The 24437-nt window shown below is 45.3% G+C and overlaps 1 protein-coding gene across 2 annotated transcripts in view; it reads left to right on the forward strand.

Moving 5' to 3' along the window:
• The window catches only part of ldlrad4a (low density lipoprotein receptor class A domain containing 4a), a 279058-nt gene that overhangs the window by 53296 nt on the left and 201325 nt on the right, over positions 1 to 24437 (forward strand). For both annotated transcript variants that reach the window (XM_085992319.1, XM_085992321.1), the window contains exon 2: positions 5628 to 5768. In XM_085992319.1, coding sequence (XP_085848445.1) covers positions 5628 to 5768 — 141 coding nt within the window. The remainder of the gene's footprint in view (positions 1 to 5627; positions 5769 to 24437) is intronic.

Raw genomic sequence — 24437 nt, forward strand, 5'->3', positions numbered from 1 at the left:
AAAATCGTTGATGTTACCATGCTTAGGCATCTTCCTCTCTTCCTGATAACACCACGGATTATTTCTTTAAATTTTCTTTTTTTTTTCTTCAAGATGGCAGTTCCCGCGAAAATGGCGGTTTCCCGCGCTTATCTTCTCTCCCCGCCCACTTCAATGGCGGTTCCCCGCTTCTGTCTTCTTCTCCGCCTAATGGCGGCTTCCCGCGTTTCTTCCCCTGGCGGGAGGGGTACACTTTCCCCACGGGCGACGGCCGCTGGCTTTCAGGTTCACAGCCTGCGCGTCGGCTTCAGTGCTTTCCCTTTTCTCGGCAGGGCAACCGGCGCTGGGAACACCCCGTTGACGGCGAACAGTTTCAGCCGCTGGGCTGGCTCTCGCTCAGTTCCCCTTGCTCGGGCTCTGTCTCTCTCCCGCTCGCTCGGCTCTACCGGCGCTGGGTACACCCCGTTGACGGCGAACAGTTTCAGCCGCTGGACTGGCTCTCGCTCAGTCTCCCTTGGTCCGCTCTGCCTCTCCCGCTCGCTCGGCTCCCAATCGCGCCTCACAGCCCTCTCGCAGTCCGGTGCTTCCCTCCCCGGCTGTGGCTGAGTTTTTATATCTTCCCGCGCCTATGCTCCCGGTCGCAGCGCTTCGTGGCTTCGGTCGCTGCCCGGCCTTTTCCGCCGGTCGCGGTCTAGCTGTCTCACGACGCCGTTGCGTCCCCAGCCTGTCTGTACCGCGGCTTCCTTGCTCCACGCTGCCCCAGTCTCAGCGCCTCTGGGCCCGACTTCTGTCCGGCTCCTTTCCCCCTCGACCGTGGTCGAGTGCACCGCCCTTATCCTCCGGTTATTCTTTTTACTTTTCCCTTACTCACAGTCACCGTGGCCGGCTTGCTTCTCGTGCTGATCGGCTCACTCCTCACCGTGGCAGAAGGGACAGTCAGTGCCTGTTGCTGATGGAAGTCTTTGCCTCTGAATTCTTCCTCCTTTCCAGCTCTGCAGACTCGAGTTTTCTCCCAGCAGAATGACGAGGGCGGTTGCCTCTTCTCGACGCTCGTTAACTGCTTCGGAAGTATTGTTGCCGCAGGGTACGATCGGACTCGTCGCCACTGTAAAGTCTGTGGGTTGTTTAGTTAATTAATACACAGACTACCAGAGTAACTTAAAACAGGACTTTACTATTCGAAGGTCAGGGCGAATCTGCCCAATAAATCCTGACACAGCATTTATATACCGGTGTGGTCACCGTCGGTATTACAGTATACAGAAGCCAACAAAGTAGTGCAACACCTAAAGTAGTTCTCTTAAAGGTGGACGGTTACATACAATAGTTCTCTTAAAGGTAGACGGGTACATACACTACACCTACCAGTAGCTGATCCCAGTCCATTTTGGCCAGATCCTGCCTTATCCTATTAAAATCGGCCTTCCCCCAATTTAGAACCTTTATTTCCGGCCCATCCCTGTCCTTTTCCATGACCACCTTAAATCTCACCATATTATGGTCACTGTCACCAAAGTGCTCACCTACTAGCACTTCTTCCACTTGGCCGGCCACATTCCCTAGAATTAGGTCCAGTACCGCCCCCTCTCTTGTAGGACCTTCTACATGCTGGCTCAAAAAGCTCTCCTGGATGCACTTTATGAATTCTACACCCTCTGTACCTTTCACACTCTGACTATCCCAGTTAATATTGGGGAAGTTGAAATCCCCCATTATTATTACCCTATTATTTGCACATTTCTCTGAGATTTGCCTACATATCTGTTCCTCTATCTCCCCCTGACTGTTTGGAGGCCTATAGTACACTCCCAGCAAAGTGCTTGCCCCCTTCTTGTTTTTAAGCTCCACCCATATGGCCTCATTAGAGGAACCTGCTAATATGTCATCCCTCCTTACTGCAGTAATTGACTCCTTAATTAATATTGCTACACCCCCTCCTCTTATACCCCCCCCTCTGTCTCGCCTGAAGATTCTGTACCCCGGAATATTGAGACCAATTTGGTCTTTGGGGAAAAATAACTTCAGATTAGCAAATTGATCATCTGTAGTTTTACTTTGGATTCACAACCCGGCATGGGGTTTTCCTGATAAACTAAACCCCTATAAAACCAGCTTTAACGCGACACATTTTAAAATAGAACCAGAATGGATTCCCGCTGTTGACTTTTTTTCCAGGCAGTGTATTTTCCATTTATCACCTTATATGTTATTAAAGCAGATCTCAATCTATCTAGATAATTTATCAACTGTTCCCTATATACAGGCATCACTTGCAGCGTTCCTTAGCAAGCACTTTTCCCAATGGATATTAGACTAACTGACTTGTCATTACCAGATTAGTGTCTTACTCCTTTTTGAATATTTGCCATCCTCCAGTCCTCTGGTGGTACTTCAGTATTTATGGGGACCTCTCTCTCGCTCCCACTCATACACATGGAATGGTCCCGTGTAAAATGAGTTTAGGCAATCTCAACCCTGTTCGATTTGGATGTGACTTAGACAAAGCTGTCCCTAATTAGGTACAGTTTAGAAATCTCCTTCAAAGAGCACTATAAAAATGGCTATACAGCAAATGGGAAGTTAAGCCTGTGTTTTGCCTGTGCTGTTGTTGATCTATAAATGCTTGCTGTTAGATTGAATTTTTACACTAGATTGAGTTTTTACACTAGATATTTTTCAACATCACAGACAATTCCTGTAAGCATGCCTGCTCTCCCCATGACTGGATGCCGTTACTTGCCCAATACCCTGATATATCATGAGCCCAGGGGTTGTAAAGAGTACTCTTGTTACTATATTCCAGCATACTGCGTATACCACTTAATATCACATGATTTCCTTTACTTTGATAGGTGGAAGAATTAACTCTATAGTTAAGACCATAAACTACTGGTAAGATTTATTGAGTAGGGGAAAGAGGAGGTGCATAGGAATTTGTTGAGTAGGGAACTGAGAAGGGGAAGGAGAAGACCTTGGGAGGGAGAGGAGAGGGGAAGAGTGCTGAGGAAGGTGAGATCAGCAGATCCAGATCAACGAAGGTACGACGATTAAGGCATAGAACAGCAGCCATCGGGGAGGAGAAATACAGCAGGTAGGTGGGGTGAGAGGATGGGAAATATATTTGGGGGAGAGGGGGTTACTCTAAAAGGGAAATGAAGTGGGGCAGGGGTAGCCTGTGAGGGGCAACTACAGTTAGTGGGTTGGGGGGGGGGCGGAGTGATTGGCAGTCAGTGGGTGGATTAGAATGGGAAATACAGCCAGCAGGATGAGAAGTGGTCAAACTTTTGCTCAGTGTTGAGAGTTGAGGGCTGAAATTTAGCTCTGAAGTAGTGGGCTGAAGGCCGAAATCTCGTTGGTGGAACAAGGTTGAGGGCTGAAATTTTGCTCAGTAGGTGGGGGAGATGAATGAAAGCTGAAATCTTGCCCAGTGTTGGGTGGGTGGGGGAGTCAAATTCCCTATCTAGCTCAGTGAGGGGTGTGGAAGGCCAAAATCTGGGAGAGAGGGTTACAGCTGAAATCCTACTCAGGATGTTAAGAGTAGAAACAATTTATATAAAGATGTGACATCATCTGGACTCCTTTGAAAATCAATTGCACAGATGATTAATCGTCATTCTCTTGATCTCATATTTGTCATTTTTTTGATATATAAATCCGTTTAAATAGTAAATGGTAATTTTGGGCATACTAGCTTTATGGAGTCTGACGATATGAGGAAGCTGTATTAAACTGATATGTATGTTAAATCAGCTCCTTCAGTACCCCACGCTTAGTGTCTTTGCAGGGCACTGCCTTAAACTGTTACCAGTATTTACTATTCAAACAATTAAAAAAAAAAAAAAATATCTGCTTGGCTCAGTTGTTAGCACTTTCACCTGAGTCAGCAATGTTTGGGTTCAAGCCATCCTCCAGGGTTCAGGCAAGTAATCGAGAAAGGTGCTTCAATACAGTACTGAGGGGTTGCTGCATTGTCAGAGGTGATGGTCTTTCAGTTGAGGCATTCAACCAAAACCCATTGTGCCTGTTCTGCTGGTCTAGGTGGACATAAAAAATACAATGCCTCTATTTGTAGAAGACCAAGGAGTTCTCCTGACATCCTGGTCAACATTCCTTTCCCAACCAATGTGACTGAAAAAAGATGAGCTGGTTATTAATCTAATTTCTAGCCCTGGCGAGCAGAGATGACAGTTATGGTCTCTGAATACAGGGTTCAGTTCCAGTAGGGTACTTGTGTTTGATGGGAGTGCAGTGACGACCCCCATCGCATCTAGGCAGGGAGTTGAGAGCCAGGCTAATGATCTGCCGATGTTAAAAGTGTTTTTCTTCGTAAACAACCCAGAGAACTATCTGCTGGATGTAACAGTAGTGGAAGAAATGGGTCGCCTCATATGTTTTTTTTTATTCGTTTATGGGATGTGGGCGTCGCTGGCAAAGCCAGCATTTATTGCCCATCCCTAGTTGCCCTTGAGAAGGTGGTGGTGAGCCGCCTTCTTGAATCGCAGCAGTCCATGTGGTAAAGGTACTCCCACAGTAATGTTAGGGTGGGAGTTCCAGGATTTTGACCCAGTGATGATGAAGGATTGGCGATGTATTTCCAAGTCAGGATGGTGTGTGACTTGGAAGGGTACTTGGAGGTGGTGGTGTTCCCATGCGTCTGCTGCCCTTGTCCTTCAAGGTGGAAGAGGTCGCGGGTTTGGGAGGTGCTGCCAAATAAGCCTTGGCGAGTTGCTGCAGTGCATCTTGTAGATGGTACGCACTGCAGCCACGGTACGTCGGTGGTGGAGGGAGTGAATGTTTAAGGTGGTGGTTGGGGTGCCAATCAAGCGGGCTGCTTTGTCCTGGATGGTGTCTAGCTTCATGAGTGTTGTTGGAGCTGCACTCATCCAGGCAAGAGGAGAGTATTTCATCACACTCCTGACTTGTGCCTTGTAGATAGTAGAAAGGCTTTGGGGAGTCAGGAGGTGAGACACTCCTGACTCCACACTCATACTAGGCATGAAAGAGAAAGAAGAACCTGCTGTCCACATATTGGCTTCTGTGATTTTACTTATATAACAGTAACTGCACGGTGGCATAGTGGTTAGCACTGTTGCCTCACAGCGCCAGGGACCCGGGTTCAAATCTGGCCTCGGGCGACTGTCTGTGTGGAGTTTGCACATTCTCCCCGTGTCTGCATGGGTTTCCTCCGGGTGCTCCGGTTTCCTCCCACAGTCCAAAGATGTGCAGGTTAGGTTGATTTGGCTCTGATAAATTGACCCTTAGTGTTAGGGGGTTAAATACGTGGGGTTACGGGGATCGGGTGGGATATGTGTCGGTGCATGGCTCGATGGGCCGAAATGGCCTCTATCTGCACTGTGGGGTTTCTGTGATTCTGTGAAATGAACAGAACAGAAGGATATCAACTAGCTGTAACTGATTGTTGAAAAGGTCATTTAGTAACTTGCAATTTTACCTATTTTATAGTATTTCACTGCAAAACATTCAAAATTGAAAATACCTGTAGTTATAAATACTTTTTGGAAATCAAAATAGACATTTCTATAATCCTTTATTTAGCAAGTTCTTTTTAATGGTGACTGTTGAGAATTGAGGCCGAAATACTTTAATGGATGATGCATGACAGTAAATAATAACATGCTCTTTTACAGAGTGCAAGTTCCACTGCACCAATGGCAACTGTTTGAAATTTGGAAACCTGATTTGCAACCAACTAAATGACTGTGGAGATAACAGTGATGAAGAAAACTGCCCGCTAGTAACCGAGCACCCACCTCCAACAATCTTTAACTGTAAGTGTTGAACTTAGCTCCTATTATGCATTACTGTCATTGGACAGTTGGAGATCTAAGATTGTATTTTGTTTTTATTGTCACTGACTTTACTTTGCTCGAAGATGAGTTATGCAGCATACAATATTATTTGAGACTTTTCATGAATTTGTTTTTGCATGTGTGGTCTCTGCTGTTTTGGGACCTGTATATTTACTCTATTGGCAGATATTGTACCATATGGAAGCTTTGAATCAAGTCAAGTGTTTTTGAAATGTTGGAAATAGCAGTTAACCTTGAATTGTCATTTAGTCAGACAACCTAGTACATTTAGCCCTGGTCTTGACATAGTGGCAAGTTGCATTTGTTACAGCTAGAACTATGAATCATCTTTAATCGTTTATTCTTGGGGCTCACATTAAACCTGTGCTTTGCTCTTGACATTGAAGTTGACTTTGTTTTGGGTACAACAATTTAGCTAGTTAAAATACAAGAGAATTGAAAACTTTAAAAAAACAATGTAACCTAGACCACGAATGTACTTAAAGCAGCATTCCTGACTTAAAGTGGAACCATCTTTATGAAGGTTTTCAGAAAATCTTTTTTCACTTGTAAACACGTAGCATGATGATGAAAATAGTTTTAAAGTTTTATAGGGACACTTGCATATGGTGGCATCAAGATACTTTTTATCCTCCCAATGTTTGCATATTTTTCATGAATAGCATCCCATCAAAAATGATCAGGGAGAGGTGTTGAAGTCCGTGTTTTTTTTAAAAAAAGCGACAATATCACTGTTTTCAATCTTGTAAATTCTTTAAGTATCTTGATAAGTTAATTTTTATATCAATGGCATGGAAGAGCTTTTATGATGTCACATGCAGCATTATTATCAACACTGTTGGATTCAGTCTTTGCTCCAGCATTACCCCAAGAATTGAATGTTTATAAATACTTTTTGGAATTAAAAATAGACCTCTCTATGGTAAATGTTTATTTAGTAAGTTCTTTTAAAAGAACTGTTCCTGAAAATGTGCCATCCCTTTACTATAGTGCCAAAGGCCGAAATAAAGTTAGGCCCACTCCACCAAGTGAGATTTGCTAATTCTTCCTTGGCAGGACTAGTTGTGGGTGGGGTGGTGAGGAATGGTGTCCCCTCTGGCTCCTGCTTCCCAAAAGAGCTTTGATAAGTTGAAGATCACAGTGTTCAAAGGCAACAATTTATCTTGCACCCTGAAGATGGTAGGCTATACAGCCCAACAAGTGTGCGCTAGTCTTTTGCTCCATGAGCCTAGTTCTCTCACTCTCCTGCTTGCTCCACAAGCATTAAATATTCCACTTTTCAAGCAAGTACCTAAATCCATAACACTGCTTCAGCAATTGTTAGAGAATTTCACAGTCTGAGCCCCCTCTCCTGCAAAGACTTTCTTTTCTCACCTCCCCTTTAATTATTTTTGTAAGTATCTTGTACTTGTGCCCTCTTGTTCCTGTCTTGTCAACCAAATGGAAGCAATCTGTTCGATTGTCATAAAAACCCATCTGGTTCACTAATGTCCCTTAGGGAAGGAAATCTGCTGTCCTTACCTGGTCTGGCCTATATGTGACTCCAGACACACAGCAATGTGGTTGACTCTTAACTGCTCTCTGAAATGGCCTATCAAACCACTCAGTTGTAACACACCGCTATGAAACATAATAAGAATGAAACCGGCAACATACACGGCAATGGCACACCCAGCCGACCCTGCAAAGTCCTCCTCACCAACATCTGGGGACTTGTGCCAAAATTGGGAGAGCTGTCCCACAGACTAGTCAAGCAACAGCCTGACATAGTCATACTCACAGAATCATACCTTTCAGCCAATGTCCCAAACTCCTCCATCACCATCCCTGGGTATGTCCTGTCCCACCAGCAGGACAGACCCACCAGGGGTGGTGGCACAGTGGTATACAGTTGGGAAGGAGTGGGCCTGGGAGTCCTCAACATTGACTTCTGACCCCATGAAGTCTCGGCTATTTAAGGAAGTATATACTTGCATTGGAGGCAGTTCAGAGATGATTCATAGAGTCATAGAGTCATACAGCACGGATAGAGGCCCTTCGGCCCATCGTGTCCACGCCGGCCATCAAGCCCTGTCTAATCTAATCCCATATTCCAGCATTTGGTCCGTAGCCTTGTATGTTATGGCATTTCAAGTGCTCATCCAAATGCTTCTTAAATGTTGTGAGGGTTCCTGCCTCCACAACCCTTTCAGGCAGTGAGTTCCAGACTCCAACCACCCTCTGGGTGAAAAAGTTATCTCTCAAATCCCCTCTAAACCTCCCGCCCTTTACCTTGAATCTATGCCCCCTTGTTATTGACCCTTCTAAGGGAAAAAGCTCCTTAGTATCCATCCTATCTATGCCCCTCATAATTTTGTACACCTCAATCATGTCCCCCCTCAGCCTCCTCTGCTCCAAGGAAAACAAACCCAATCTGCCCAGTCTCTCTTCATAGCTGAAGCGCTCCAGCCCTGGTAACATCCTGGTGAATCTCCTCTGCACCCTCTCCAAAGCGATCACATCCTTCCTGTAGTGTGGCGACCAGAACTGCACACAGTATTCCAGCTGTGGCCTAACCAGTGTTTTATACAGCTCCATCATAACCTCCTTGCTCTTATATTCTATGCCTCGGCTAATGAAGGCAAATATCCCATATGCCTTTTTTACCACCTTATCCACCTGTTCCGCCGCCTTCAGGGATCTGTGTACTTGCACACCCAGATCCCTCTGACCCTCCGTCTTGCCTAGGGTCTTACCATTCATTGTGTATTCCCTTGCCTTGTTAGTCCCCCCAAAGTGCATCACCTTGCACTTTTCCGGGTTAAATTCCATTTGCCACTGTTCCGCCCATCTGACCAACCCATCTATATCGTCCTGCAGACTGAGACTACCCTCCTCGCTATTTACCACCCTACCAATTTTTGTATCATCCGCGAACTTACTGATCATACCTTTTACATTCATATCCAAGTCATTAATGTAGACCACAAACAGCAAGGGACCCAGCACCGATCCCTGTGGTACCCCACTGGCCACAGGCTTCCAGTCACAAAAACAACCTTCGACCATCACCCTCTGCCTTCTGCCACTAAGCCAGTTTTGTATCCAATGTGCCAAGGCACCCTGGATTCCATGGGCTCTTACCTTCTTGACCAGTCTCCTGTGCGAGACTTTATCGAAGGTCTTACTGAAATCCATGTATACCACATCCACTGCGTTACCCTCATCCACACACCTAGTCACCCCCTCAAAAAATTCAATCAAATTAGTCAGACATGATCTTCCCTTGACAAAGCCATGTTGACTATCCCTGATTAATCCTTGCCTCTCCAAGTGGAGACTAATTTTGTCCCTCAGAATTTTTTCCAATAATTTACCTACCACTGATGTTAGGCTCACTGGCCTGTAGTTCCCCGGTTTTTCCCTACTCCCCTTCTTGAATAATGGTACTACATTAGCGGTTCTCCAGTCCTCTGGCACATCCCCTGTGGCCAGAGAGGTTCTGAATATATGTGTTAGAGCCACCGCAATCTCTTCCTTTGCCTCACACAGCAGCCTGGGATACATTTCGTCCGGGCCTGGGGATTTATCCATTTTTAGGCCTGCTAAAACCGCCAATACCTCCTCCCTCTCGATGTTAATATGTTCGAGCATATCACAGTCCCCCCGCCCTATTTCTATGTCTACATCGTCCTTCTCCATAGTGAAAACAGATGCAAAAAATTCATTTAGAACCCCTCCTACATCTTCCGGCTCCACACACAGATTGCCACTTTTGTCCCTAATGGGCCCTATTTTTTCCCTAGTTATCCTCTTACCCTTAATATACTTATAAAACATCTTAGGATTTTCCTTTATTTTGCTCGCCAGTGTTATTTCATGGCCCCTCCTTGATCTCCTAATTTCTTTTTTAAGTATCCCCCTGCACTTTTTGTACTCCCCTAGGGCTTCCTCCGTCTTTAGCCTTTTGTATCTGCCAAAAGCCCTCCTTTTTTTCCTAATCCATTCTCGTATATCCCCTGACATCCAAGGTTCCCTGTGGTTTTTGGAACCACCCTTGACCTTTACGGGAACATGTTGCCATTGTATGATCTCAGTCTCCCTTCTGAAAGCCTCCCATTGCTCCGATGCGGATTTTCCTACAAGTAGCTGATCCCAGTCCATTTTGGCCAGATCCTGCCTTATCCTATTAAAATTGGCCTTCCCCCAATTTAGAACCTTTATTTCCGGCCCATCCCTGTCCTTTTCCATGACCACCTTAAATCTCACCATATTATGGTCACTGTCACCAAAGTGCTCACCTACTAGCACTTCTTCCACTTGGCCGGCCACATTCCCTAGAATTAGGTCCAGTACCGGCCCCTCTCTTGTAGGACTTTCTACATGCTGGCTCAAAAAGCTCTCCTGGATGCACTTTAAGAATTCTACACCCTCTGAGCCTTTCACACTCTGACTATCCCAGTTAATATTGGGGAAGTTGAAATCCCCCATTATTATTACCCTATTATTTGCACATTTCTCTGAGATTTGCCTACATACCTGTTCCTCTATCTCCCCCTGACTGTTTGGAGGCCTATAGTACACTCCCAGCAAAGTGCTTGCCCCCTTTTTGTTTTTAAGCTCCACCCATATGGCCTCATTAGAGGAACCTGCTAATATATCATCCTTCCTTACTGCAGTAATTGACTCCTTAATTAATATTGCGACACCCCCTCCTCTTATACCTCCCCCTCTGTCTCGCCTGAAGATTCTGTACCCCGGAATATTGAGCTGCCAGTCTTGCCCCTCCCTCAACCATGTCTCCGTGATAGCAACAATATCATACTCCCATGTGTTTATCAACACCTTCAGTTCATCCACCTTATTTGCAAGACTCCTTGCATTAAAATAGATGCCATCCAGCCTTGCCCTTATATATTTGCCCTGTCTACCAAGCTGACTTGTTTTTTTTCTCTATAATTGGCAGCACATCACCCCCTATTTCAGCTCCCCTCTGTATCCCATCCCCCTGCCAAGTTAGTTTAAACCCCCCCCAACAGTGCTAGCAAACCTCCCCGCAAGGATATTTGTCCCGCTCTGGTTCAGGTGCAACCCGTCTGACTTGTACAAGTCCCACCTTTCCCAGAAGCAGGCCCAGTGATCCAGGAAACTAAAACCCTCCCTCCTGCACCAAGTCTTTAGCCACGCATTCATCTGTTCTATCCTCCTATTCCTATACTCACTAGCACGTGGCACTGGGAGTAATCCAGAGATTACAACCTTTGAGGTCCTGCTCTTTAATCTGCTACCTAGCTCCCTAAATTCTTGATGCAGGACCTCATCCCCCTTCCTACCTATGTCGTTGGTCCCAATGTGGACCACGACCTCTGCCTGCTCACCCTCCCCCTTAAGAATACCCTGTAGCCGCTCAGTGACATCCATGACCCTGGCCCCAGGGAGGCAACAAACCATCCTGGAGTCACGTTTGCGGCCACAGAAACGCCTATCTGTTCCCCTTACGATAGAATCCCCTACCACTATTGCTCTCCCACTCTTTTTCCTCCCTTTCTGAGCAGCAGAAGCATCCCTGGTGCCAGGAAGTTGGCTGCTGCTGCTTTCCCCTGGTGAGTCATCCCCCTCAACAGTATTCAACTTGGTATACCTGTTTGAAAGGGGGATGACCGCAGGGGTCCCCTGCACTTCCTGCCTGCCTCTGTTGCTCCGCCTGATGGTCACCCAATTCCTTTCTGCCTGTGCAGCCCTACCCTGCGGCGTGAACAACTCGCTAAACGTGCTATCCACGTGCTATTCACTAGGTTCATTCCAGAGATGAGGGGGTTGACTTATGAAGAAAGGTTGAGCAAGTTGGGCCTATACTCATTTGAATTTAGAAGAATGAGAGGTGATCTTATTGAAACATAAAAGATACTGAGGAGGCTCGATAAGGTAGATGCAGAAAGGATGTCTTCCCTCGTAGGGAAATCTAGAACTCGGGGGCATAGTTTCAAAATAAAGGGCCACCCTATTAGAACTGAGATGAGGATGAATTTCTTCACTCAGAGGGTCGTAAATCTGTGGAATTCTCTGCCCCAGAGAGCCATGGAGGCTGGGTCATTAAATACATTTAAGGTGGAGATAGACAGATTTTTGCAAGATAAGGGAGTGAAGGGTTATGGGGAGCGGACAGGGAAGTGGCTTTGAGCCCAAGAATTCCAGAGGTGAGGTGAAAGTGACTGCCCTAGACATCAAGGCAGCATTTGACAGAGTGTGGCATCAAGGAGCCCTAGTAAAACTGAAGTCAATGGGAATCGGGGTGGAAAACTCTCCAGTGGCTGGAGTCATACCTAGCACAAAGGAAGATGGCTGTGGTGATTGAAGGTCAATCATCACAGCCCCAAGAAATTGCTGCAGGAGTTCCTCAGGGCAGTGTCCTAGGCCCAATCCTCTTCAGCTGCTTCATCAATGACCTTCCCTCCAATATAAGGTCAGAAATGGGGATGTTCGCTGATACTGCACAATGTTCAGCGCCATTCACAACTCCTCAGATAATGAAGCAGTCCATGCCCGCATGCAACAAGACCTGGACGACGTTCAGGCTTGGGCTGATAAGTGGCAGGTAACATTCGCGCCACAGAAATGCCAGTCAATGAGCATCTCCAACAAGCGTGAGTCTAACCACCGCCCCATGACATTCAACAACATTACCATCGCCGAATCCCCCACCATTAACATCCTGGGGGGTTACCATTGACCAGAAACTTAACTGGACCAGCTACATAAATACTGTGGTAACAAGAGCAGGTTAGAGGCTCGGTATTCTGCGGCAAATGTCTCACCTCCTGACTCCCCAAAGCCTTTCTACCATCTACAAGGCCAATTAAGGAGTGTGATGGAATACTCTCCACTTGCCTGGATGAGTGCAGCTCGAACAACACTCAAGAAGCTCGACACCATCCAGGACAAAGCAGCCCGCTTGATTGGCATCCCTTCCACCACCTTAAACATTCACTCCCTCCACCACTGGCGTACTGTGGCTGTAGTGTGTACCATCTACAAGATGCACTGCAGCAACTCACCAAAGCTTCTTCGGCAGCACCTCCCAAACCCGCGATTTCTTCCACCTAGCAGGACAAGGGCAGCAGACACATGGGAACACCACCACCTCCAAGTTCCCCTCCAAGTCACACACCATCCTGACTTGGAAATATATCACCGATCCTTCATCGTCGCTGGGTCAAAATCCTGAAACTCCCTACCTAACAGCACTGTGGGAGTACCTTCACCACACAGACTGCAGTGGTTCAAGAAGGCGGCTCACCAGCACCTTCTCAAGGGCACTTAGGGATGGGCAATAAATGCTGGCCTTGCCAGCGATGCCCACATCCCATAAAACAAAAACAAAAAAATCTATCACTGTTAACTCCATCATGACCCTTATTAATGTTAAAGACCATTATCAGGTAACTTCTCCACTTCAGTGAAAAAAATCTCCATCTCAAGTCTCTCTCTAACTGTAAGCCCTCAAACCTTGTAACATACTAGTGACAATGAAATGATGGGACTGAAATATACTGGTGTTCCACTACTTTAAGCAGACAGAATAACTAATCCTACTATATATATCGTGTCTGCTGTAGTTAACATTTGGAGAAGACTTATATTTTTGTAGGGGGTATTAACCAAATTCAGCTGATAAAATTTGCCAAACTGCGTTGAAAAGAATGCAAAAATTGGCATTCCTACTTAAAAAAAAAAAAAAAAATGATTTCAGTCAAACATTTATTGTGGTTTGTAGTTCAGTGAAAATCCAGCTGGGATGAATTTTATGTTACTTCCTGCTTTGCCTGTAAGTAGAGCATGAAGAAATTATTTGTGACTTGGTTATATAATAAGTTAACTTGCTTTAAATTTAAAAATTGGCAGCATTAAATGGAGTCAGTCTACACTTAAATGTTCACAATACTTTCTAAATACATTGTGAGCTGCTGCATCATTTTTTAGGATAGCTGACAATTGACTGGTATGTATCGAGGTTGTACAGTGTACTCTTGCTCGGTCAATTTTATTTATTCTCAGAAAATCTGCTTTATGTAGTACGAACTATGAATTTAATTGAACAAAGCATGGATTTGTATACCTGATATTGAACACATATTGGGCTTGAATTTCCAAGCCCCGTGGAGGTGGGTTTGGAGGCAGGAGTAGGGGGGAAATTTCAGAATCAGGGGGCACGAACCCTTCCCGCCTCCATGCCCGTTTCCCAGGAGGCGGGTACCCGACCTGTGCTGGGAGCTGCCTCCCCGAGGCGGGAAGGGGATTAGTGCCAATTAACTGCCTGTTAACAGGCAGTTTTTGGCCTAATCCCTATTTTTAGCCCTGAAGTATAGGCTGCCCGACGGCTCCAAACCACGACAAGTTAGTGAGGCGGACCGTCGGGCTGAAGGGCTTGGAGGGTTCGAGATGTCCGGTGTTCAGGTGAGTGATGGGTGCATGAGTGCAGAGGTAAGTGTGTTTGGTGTGTGTAAAGTGTTTTAATAAGTTTTACTTACCTTTACATACTAATACAGGCTTCCTTCCTTCAGGTCTCGGGAATCCCTCATCTCACCGGCACAGAAAGCAGAATGGCCGTGAGCTGTCAAAAGTTGCCGCATTCTGCTTTCTGTTCTGGAGAGATTTCTAACTGAGTCTGTGGAGAAGGACTCAAGTTAGAAGTCAGATTGTCAGTGTTTGACAGCTTCACAGAGCTGTCAAACGCTGATATTTCATCTGTCAAAAGCTCTTGACAGATGAAATATGAATCCCTGACGTCACCTGTAACCGGGTGTCCCTTAATTGGCCTGCTGAGCCCGCTGGGCGGGCTCAACAAGGTCAGTCAAGGAAAAATCGCGTGGGTTGGCCACAAATCGATGGAGGCGGGACCACAACCCACAAAGTGGGAGTCCCGCCTCCATCACATTCCCATTGACAAAATCCAGCCCATTGTCATTAAACGTGTGTAGTCCAAGGATTAAGCTAGGGCTTTGGGAAAACAGGGCACATAGTCTTACCTAGATCAGAGATCTGGATCTTGCAGCCTTAAAATTAGTGCTATTTTTATCGAAACTTGTACTTGCATAATAAGATGATCATCCCTCTTCCTCCTCCCCAGAATTCCATCTGGCAAAATACATGACTTTCTTACAAGACGAGGGATAACTCGAACAAACTTCTAGCACCAGAAATCATAAGTTACTGTCTGCTGCTATCCACAATTATAGATTTTCTTGTAACTAGTGGGGTGCCACAGGGATCAGTGCTGGGGCCTCAGCTTTTTACAATCTATATTAATGACTTGGATGAAGGGACCGAGTGTAATGTACAAAGATAGGTGGGAAAGCAAGTTGTGAAGAGGACACAAAGAATCTGCAAAGGGATATAGATAGATTAAGTGAGTGGGCAAAAATTTGGCAGACGGAGTATAATGTGGGAAAATGTGAGGTTACCAACTTTGGTAGGAAAAATAAATAATAAAATTATTATTTAAATGGAGAGAGACTACAAAATGCTGTGGTACAGAGGGATCTGGGGGTCCTTGTACACGAAACACAAAAAGTTAGCATGCAGGTACAGCAAGTAATTAGGAAGGCAAATGGAATTCATCTCATTGAAACTTATAAAATTCTAACAGACCTAGACAGACTAGATGCAGGAAGGATGTTCCCGATGGCGGGGGAGTCCAGAACCAGGGGTCACAGTCTAAGGATAAGGGGTAAGCCATTTAGGACAGAGATGAGGAGGAATTTCTTCACCCAGAGAGTGGTGAACCTGTGGAATTCTCTACCACAGAAGGCAGTTGAGGCCAATTCATTAAATATATTCAAGAAGGAGTTAGATATATTTCTGAAGGCTAAAGGGATCAAGGGATATGGGGAGAAAGCAGGGACGGGGTACTGAATTTGGATGATTAGCCATGATCTCATTAAATGGCGGAGCAGGCTCGAGGGGCCGAATGGCCTACTCCTGCTCCTATCTTCTATGTTTCTATGAATGTTGGCCTTTATTGCAAGGGGGATGGAGTATAAAAGTAGGGAGGTCTTACAAAAATGTACATGGCGTTGGTGAGACCACACCTGGAGTACTGCCTACAGTTTTAGTCCCCTTATTTAAGGAGGGATATACTTGCATTGGAGGCAGTTCAGAGAAGGTTCACTAGGTTAATCCCTGAGATGAAGGGGTTGTCTTATGAGGAAAGGTTGAGCAGGTTGGGCCTATACTCATTGGAGTTTAGAAGAATGAGAGGTGATCTTATTGAAATGTATAAGATTCTGAAGGGGCTTGACAGGGTAGATGCAGAGAGGATGTTTCCCCTCATGGGGGAATCTAGAACTAGGGGGTACAGTTTCAGAATAAGGGGTCGCCCATTTAAAACGGAGATGAGGAGGAATTTCTTATCTGGGGTCATGAATCTTTAGAATCCTCTTCCCCAGAGAGCTGTGGAGGCTGGGTCATTGAATATATTTAAGGTGGAGATAGACAGATATTTGAATGATAAGGGAGTCAATCGTTATGGGGAGCGGGCAGGGAAGTGGCGTTGAGGCCAAGAACAAATCAGCCATGATCTTATTGAATGACGGAGCAGGCTTGAGGGGCCAAATGGCCTACTCCTGCTCCTTCCATGTTCTTATGTTATGTTCTTTTATTTCATTTCAATCATTTTTAAATGGTGACCCTCCTGACAATTTTATGCCTCCTGTCCCTGGTGCAAAAATTATTCTCGTCACTGTGAGCAGCGACATTGTGCATGGTTTGGAGCATCTTTTCTCGCTCTCCACTATTCCTAGCAATGTCATAAGCACATTCTAAAGGAACGCGTTTACTATTTCACTAGAAATAACGATCAGAGGAATTTTTCATTAACAGTGACGATGTTGCTACCAGATGAATTCTTCCTATTGTGTGTCTATCCTGCTGGGCAGTCCTTGATTTTTAATTCGGCAGTAGGAGCTAGAACTGATGATGGGAGAAAAAAACAATTTAAATATTACAGGGCTGGAGGACAAGAGCAGCAGCTCATAAGAATGTATTAATAAGATGCTGCCACTGGATCCACTGTTTTTCAGAAATTGTTCTGTGAAGAGACAAACCTGAGGGAGGATAAGGCCTTACCACAAGAAGATGACCCCTTACTTTTAATGACAAATTTCTGCTCTTTTTTTAATGTTCGCATTCACAATTACGGTGTATATTATGATTTGGCGTTGTATTGGCATTCAGGATTAAAATCTTTCAAAGTTGCAGTAACCACTCTGTTTTTAGCATTGATTTTTTTTTTGTATGTAACAATGTCTTCCCCCCCCCCCCCCGTCCCCCCACTCCCACAACTTTGCTTTAATTTGAAATATGAAATGGTATTTTTATTTGATGCTTTGAATTTGTACCCCATTTCCAATTAAAGTGGTTCTATAATATGGCCTGGTTCCTTGAGTACCAAATTTGCTGCATTTAAACTGAAGGATGAATTTGGCAACACCGGGACAACTGCACATTAATGCCCTTTTCTGTCATCTCTCTTCATGTGACAGATACAGCTCATCACGTTTAGCAACATAGGTGTCGGCCTTGGATCAATGATGGTACTCTCGCCTCCAAGCCAGAAGGTTGTGGGTTCAAGTCCTGCTCCTGAGACTTGAGCACATAATCTGGACTGACACATCAATGCAGTACTGAGGGAGTGCTGCACCGTTGGAGTTGCTGTCTTTCAGATTAGATGTTAAACTAAGGCCCTGTATGCCCTTTAAGGTGAACGTAAAAGATCGAATGGTACTTTTGAAGAAGAGCTGGGGAATTTTCCTGGTGTCCTGGCCAACATTTATCCCTCAACCAACATTACTGAAACAGTTTATCTGGTCATTACTTCATTGCTGTTTGTGGGACCTTGCTGTGTGCAAAATTGGCTGACATGTTTTCATTCATTAAAACAGTGACCACACTTCAAGAGTATCTTTATTGGCTGTGAAGCATTTTTGAAGATTCAGTGGTTATGAAAGCTGCTATATAAATGCTAGTTTGTTCTTTATTTGTTTTAGGCATGAGTCAATGCCTCTCATGGTGGCTCTCTATTTTTAAATCAGTTTTCTATGTGAGGCGTTCCTGGATCTTTGAGAATCATCTGCAATGGCGTCTCTCCCCGCTCCCGCACCTTTACCTCTGGTGTCCCCCAAGGATCTATCCTTGGCCCCCTCCTATTTCTCATCTACATGCTGCCCCTCGGCGACATAATCTGAAAACAGTGTCAGTTTCCACACGTATGCTGCCAACACCCAGCTCTACCTCCCCACCACCTCTCTCGACCTTTCTACTGACTTTAAATTGTCAGACTGCTTGTCTGACCTCTAGTACTGGATGATTAGAAAATTCCTCCAACTAAATATTGGGCCCACTACAAACTCCGTTCCCCAGCCACCAACTCCATCCCTCTCCCTGACAATTGCCTGAGGCTGAACCAGGCTGTTCGCAACCTTAGTATCATATTTGACCCCAAGATGAGCTTCCGACCACATATCCGCGCCATCACTAAGATCGCCTATTTCCACCTCCACAACATCGCCTGACTCCGCCCCTGCCTCATCTCATTTGCTGCTGAAACCCTCATCCATGCTTTTGTTACCTCTAGACTTGACTATTCCGATGCACTCCTGGCTGGCTTCCCACGTTCTACCCTACGTAAACTCTGCTGCCCGTGTCCTAACTCCCACCAAGTCCCGTTCACCCATCACACGTGCTCGCTGACCTAAGTGGCTCCTGGTTAAGCAACGCCTCAATTTTAAAATTCTCATCCTTGTTTTCAGTTTCCTCTGGCCTCGTCCCACCCTATCTCTGTAATCTCCTCCAGCCCCACAACCCTCTGATATCTGCGCTTTTCCAAATCTGGCTTCTTGAGCATCCCTGATTTTAATCGCTTCACCATTGGCTGCCAAGGCCCTTAGCTCTGGAATTCCCTCCCTAAACACACCTGTCTTGCTACCTCTCTTTCCTCCTTTAAGACGCTCCTTAAAACCTACCTCTTTCTGCCCTATTAGCTCCTTATGTGGCTCGATGTCAAATTTTGTTTGATAACGCTCCTGTGAAGTGTCTTGGGACATTTTACTATGTTAAAGATGCGATATAAATTGTAATTGCAGTCGTAGTTGCAGCAGTAGTTGGTATAGTAGTTGTTATAGCTGTAGTATATGTCTTTGCATACCCAGCTTCTAAGTAGCACCTTCCAGGAGCCATTGTTCCAGCCTTCAGAGTTTCTTGCCATATGACTATAGGCCTCCAAACAGTCAGGGGGAGATAGAGGAACAGATATGTAGGCAAATCTCAGAGAAATGTGCAAATAATAGGGTAATAATAATGGGGGATTTCAACTTCCCCAATATTAACTGGGATAGTCAGAGTGTGAAAGGCACAGAGGGTGTAGAATTCTTAAAGTGCATCCAGGAGAGCTTTTTGAGCCAGCATGTAGAAGGTCCTACAAGAGAGGGGGCGGTACTGGACCTAATTCTAGGGAATGTGGCCGGCCAAGTGGAAGAAGTGCTAGTAGGTGAGCACTTTGGTGACAGTGACCATAATATGGTGAGATTTAAGGTGGTCATGGAAAAGGACAGGGATGGGCCGGAAATAAAGGTTCTAAATTGGGGGAAGGCCGATTTTAATAGGATAAGGCAGGATCTGGCCAAAATGGACTGGGATCAGCTACTTGTAGGAAAATCCGTATCGGAGCAATGGGAGGCTTTCAGAAGGGAGACTGAGATCATACAATGGCAACATGTTCCCGTAAAGGTCAAGGGTGGTTCCAAAAACCACAGGGAACCGTGGATGTCGGGATATATGAGAATGGATTAGAAAAAAAAGGAGGGCTTTTGGCAGATACAAAAGGCTAAAGACGGAGGAAGCCCTAGAGGAGTACAAAAAGTGCAGGGGGATACTTAAAAAAGAAATTAGGAGATCAAGGAGGGGCCATGAAATAACACTGGCGAGCAAAATAAAGGAAAATCCTAAGATGTTTTATAAGTATATTAAGGGTAAGAGGATAACTAGGGAAAAAATAGGGCCCATTAGGGACAAAAGTGGCAATCTGTGTGTGGAGCCGGAAGATGTAGGAGGGGTTCTAAATGAACTTTTTGCATCTGTTTTCACTATGGAGAGGGACGATGTAGACATAGAAATAGGGCGGGGGGACTGTGATATGCTCGAACACATTAACATCGAGAGGGAGGAGGTATTGGCGGTTTTAGCAGGCCTAAAAATGGATAAATCCCCAGGCCCGGACGAAATGTATCCCAGGCTGCTGTGTGAGGCAAAGGAAGAGATTGCGGGGGCTCTAACACACATATTCAGAACCTCTCTGGCCACAGGGGATGTGCCAGAGGACTGGAGAACCGCTAATGTAGTTCCATTATTCAAGAAGGGGAGTAGGGAAAAACCGGGGAACTACAGGCCAGTGAGCCTAACATCAGTGGTGGGAAAATTATTGGAAAAAATTCTGAGGGACAAAATCAGTCTCCACTTGGAGAGGCAAGGATTAATCAGGGATAGTCAACATGGCTTTGTCAAGGGAAGATCATGTCTGACTAATTTGATTGAATTTTTTGAGGGGGTGACTAGGTGTGTGGATGAGGGTAACGCAGTGGATGTGGTATACATGGATTTCAGTAAGGCCTTCGATAAAGTCCCGCACAGGAGACTGGTCAAGATGGTAAGAGCCCATGGAATCCAGGGTGCCGTGGCACGTTGGATACAAAACTGGCTTAGTGGCAGAAGGCAGAGGGTGATGGTCGAAGGTTGTTTTTGTGACTGGAAGCCTGTGGCCAGTGGGGTACCACAGGGATCGGTGCTGGGTCCCTTGCTGTTTGTGGTCTATATTAATGACTTGGATATGAATGTAAAAGGTATGATCAGTAAGTTCGCGGATGATACAAAAATTGGTAGGGTGGTAAATAGCGAGGAGGGTAGTCTCAGTCTGCAGGACGATATCGATGGGTTGGTCAGATGGGCGGAACAGTGGCAAATGGAATTTAACCCGGAAAAGTGCGAGGTGATGCACTTTGGGGGGACTAACAAGGCAAGGGAATACACAATGAATGGTAAGACCCTAGGCAAGACGGAGGGTCAGAGGGATCTGGGTGTGCAAGTACACAGATCCCTGAAGGTGGCGGAACAGGTGGATAAGGTGGTAAAAAAGGCATATGGGATACTTGCCTTCATTAGCCGAGGCATAGAATATAAGAGCAAGGAGGTTATGATGGAGCTGTATAAAACACTGGTTAGGCCACAGCTGGAATACTGTGTGCAGTTCTGGTCGCCACACTACAGGAAGGATGTGATAGCTTTGGAGAGGGTGCAGAGGAGATTCACCAGGATGTTACCAGGGCTGGAGCGCTTCAGCTATGAAGAGAGACTGGGCAGATTGGGTTTGTTTTCCTTGGAGCAGAGGAGGCTGAGGGGGGACATGATTGAGGTGTACAAAATTATGAGGGGCATAGATAGGATGGATACTAAGGAGCTTTTTCCCTTAGTAGAAGGGTCAATAACTAGGGGGCATAGATTCAAGGTAAAGGGCGGGAGGTTTTGAGGGGATTTGAGAGAGAACTTTTTCACCCAGAGGGTGGTTGGAGTCTGGAACTCACTGCCCGAAAGGGTTGGGGAGGCTGGAACCCTCACAACATTCAAGACGCATTTGGATGAGCACTTGAAATGCCATAGCATACAAGGCTACGGACCAAATGCTGAAATATGGGATTAGATTAGACAGGGCGTGATGGCCGGCGCGGACACGATGGGCCGAAGGGCCTCTATCCGTGCTGTATAACTCTATGACTCTATGACTGACCTCTGACTTCATGAAGCATTGTCAAAGGACCTATGCAGAACTTCTAGTGATAATGCAAGCCACTTCGATGATCTAGATGCCAAACTGTATCTAAATTTTCTGGACTCTGTTAAATCGGATGAGTGTGTATACTCCATAACAGACAAGAGGAAACTCATGGATCTCTCTAGTTCAGTTTGAGTACTCTTATGCTGTAATTATTCTGCCACTTTCAAAGTGGTACCAAGTAGTTTGGAAGTGGGACACTATGAAAGAGGCAGTATAACTAGGGCACCAGACTGTACACTAAAACCAAGTGTTGTGAGACCCCCACCATGAGGCATTTTCACACTGGTTTGAATTTGCACTGGCTGCAGTTGTAACTCCAGCCTCGAGCATAGTGACTTTTCTGTGTATGTCAGACATCCAACTGACCACAAAATGGCAAATGTACAACAGATTTTATCACTTGTGCTGGGTAAGAATTCTTCTATAGTATGATTTATTTTTTTAAATAAATAAAACGTTTAGAAACTAGGCCATCGTGGTAGCACTCTCGCCTCTGAGTCAGAAGGTTGTGGATTCAAGCCCCACTCCAACGACTTGAGCATATAATCGAGGCTAATACTCGAGTGCAGTATTGAGGGAGTGCTGCACTGTTGGAGGTGCGGTCTTTCGGATGAGACGTTAAACCGAGGCCCCCTCAGGTGGACATAAAAGATCTCGTGGCACTTTTCAAAGAAGAGCTGGGGAGTTCTCCCCAGTGTCCTGGCCAATATTTATCCCTCAATCAACATAACTAAAAACTAGTTATTATCACATTACTGTTTGTGGGATCTTGCTGTTTGACAATTGGCTGCTGTTTCCTACATTATAACGGTGACTACACTTCAAAAGTACTTCATTGGCAGTGACGCGCTTTGGGATGTCCTGATGTTGTGAAAGGCGTAATATAAATGCAATTTTTTTCTTTATATGGTATTAAAGAAAACCAAAAGAAGTTAATATTTTCTCAGTTGCTTATTCCTTCCAACACCAGGGTCTGATTGGATTTGAAAAATGAAAGCGAGCCAGCTGAATAAGATGGCTGGATTCTGCTTTAAGATGCAGTAGCTTCAGTGGAGGTGAAATTTATCAAGTTCATTAAATATTTAGTAGTCTGGTGCAGATGTTAATGAAATGGATAATGCTATTTTAAGAGCTTTAACAATGGTAGTAATTTTCAGAGTGGGATTTCTGACTTGCACACTGAAAGTCTTTGAATTCTAATAGTGTTTGTCATCATCCTGGCTGTGCGAGACAGATGGATCATGAATACTGTCTAGACAGACTGTACCCGAGTGAAGCTGTGGTCTCTGAGGACATACACTGAGATGCTGGCTTAGGTAATTGGAAAAGTAAGGACATTTTCTCCTCTAATCAAATACCAATCAATGCCGATATTGGTTTAGAGTCTAGAAAAAGTCCTCTGTTTCATATAACAAGTCAATAGTTATCACAGTTTGAAGTTCTGTATTATTTAGCTCTGGGGAAAAGAAAGTATGTATGATAACATTATTGACTTTGACTCTAATTTGTGTAGTCTGCAGATTGATCAGATTTGGGCTGGTAACACTGCTGATTCTGAACGTTCAGGCATGCAGCTACCTGCTTCCTTTTACGCATAAAAATTAAAGGGTCGATTTTAACCCTGCCCACCTGATGGGAATGAGCTGGTTAAAATGGTCGCACGCTTTCCTCTCTGTTCAGATGCGCTCCTGCAGGCAGGAACCTCATTATTATTTAAATGTTGGATTCCTATGATTCAGTTAGGACCCCAATGTGATTTTAACTGCTGATTTTGGCGGTCACACACAGTACCGGACCTGCGAGTGGAATCTGGCGGCGAGCAGGCGAAGTTCCAGAAGAGGTCCTGAACAGTAAGGGTTTTTTTTGGTTTCCTTATGGGCTGAGAGCAGCAGGAGTATTTTTCTGGGCCCCACAAGGAAACCTTGGGCCTTTCCCTCCAAGTTTCACCTCTTCGATGTGGCATGTACGTGTCCTCAGCTTGGTGATTCCCTTGATTGCTCAGCTGAGACCAAAAACTTAAATTATGGAGATCCTGCAGACATTATCCCATCAATACTGAATAATTATATACTGTTTGGGGAGAGCGATTGCACTGTTTCTATAAATGGTAGTAAATACATTCAGCTAGCATAATTATATCATGAATCCACTTTAAGGAGAGAAAGCCTATTAAAATTTAATATGGAGACTAAATATGAAAATGTTTATAAGGGAGGAGTATCATTTCAAGATGATAAAAGTAATACAGTAGTTTCAGGCCAATGTTCCCCCTAATTTTTTTTCCTGCGCGGGCCCTTTAAATTTGCTGCATGGCCGTGCATGTGCGGTATTCTCATCCTTGTTTTCAAAGTTGTTGTTGTTGTATCTCTTCCAGCAGCTGGTGCGTGGTCGCTCGTCTACGCACCTTGGGATGTTCCAGGGTACTGGACACTTGGGTTTTGTTCTATTCGTTTTTTAATGTATCCTCTTACACATAGTTGCCTCTGCTGATTCATTGAGAGCAGTGTTCTGATTTATAATTGTACTAGCTGAAGTGCCCGGCGGTGCCGAGGCTTTTTCGAGGGAATGTTGTTGTTGGAAGAGAGAGAGAGAGAGCGACTGGGGGGAAGAGAGAGAGCGACTGGGGGGAAGAGAGAGAGCGACTGGGGGGAAGAGAGAGAGCGACTGGGGGGAAGAGAGAGAGCGACTGGGGGGAAGAGAGAGAGCGACTGGGGGGAAGAGAGAGAGCGACTGGGGGGAAGAGAGGGAGGGGGAGGGGAGGGAGGCGG

This window comes from Somniosus microcephalus, chromosome 7 (genome assembly GCF_052327205.1).
Source record: "Somniosus microcephalus isolate GS21.2 chromosome 7, FLI_Smic_1.0, whole genome shotgun sequence".
In the NCBI taxonomy this organism is placed as follows: Eukaryota; Metazoa; Chordata; class Chondrichthyes; order Squaliformes; family Somniosidae; genus Somniosus; species Somniosus microcephalus.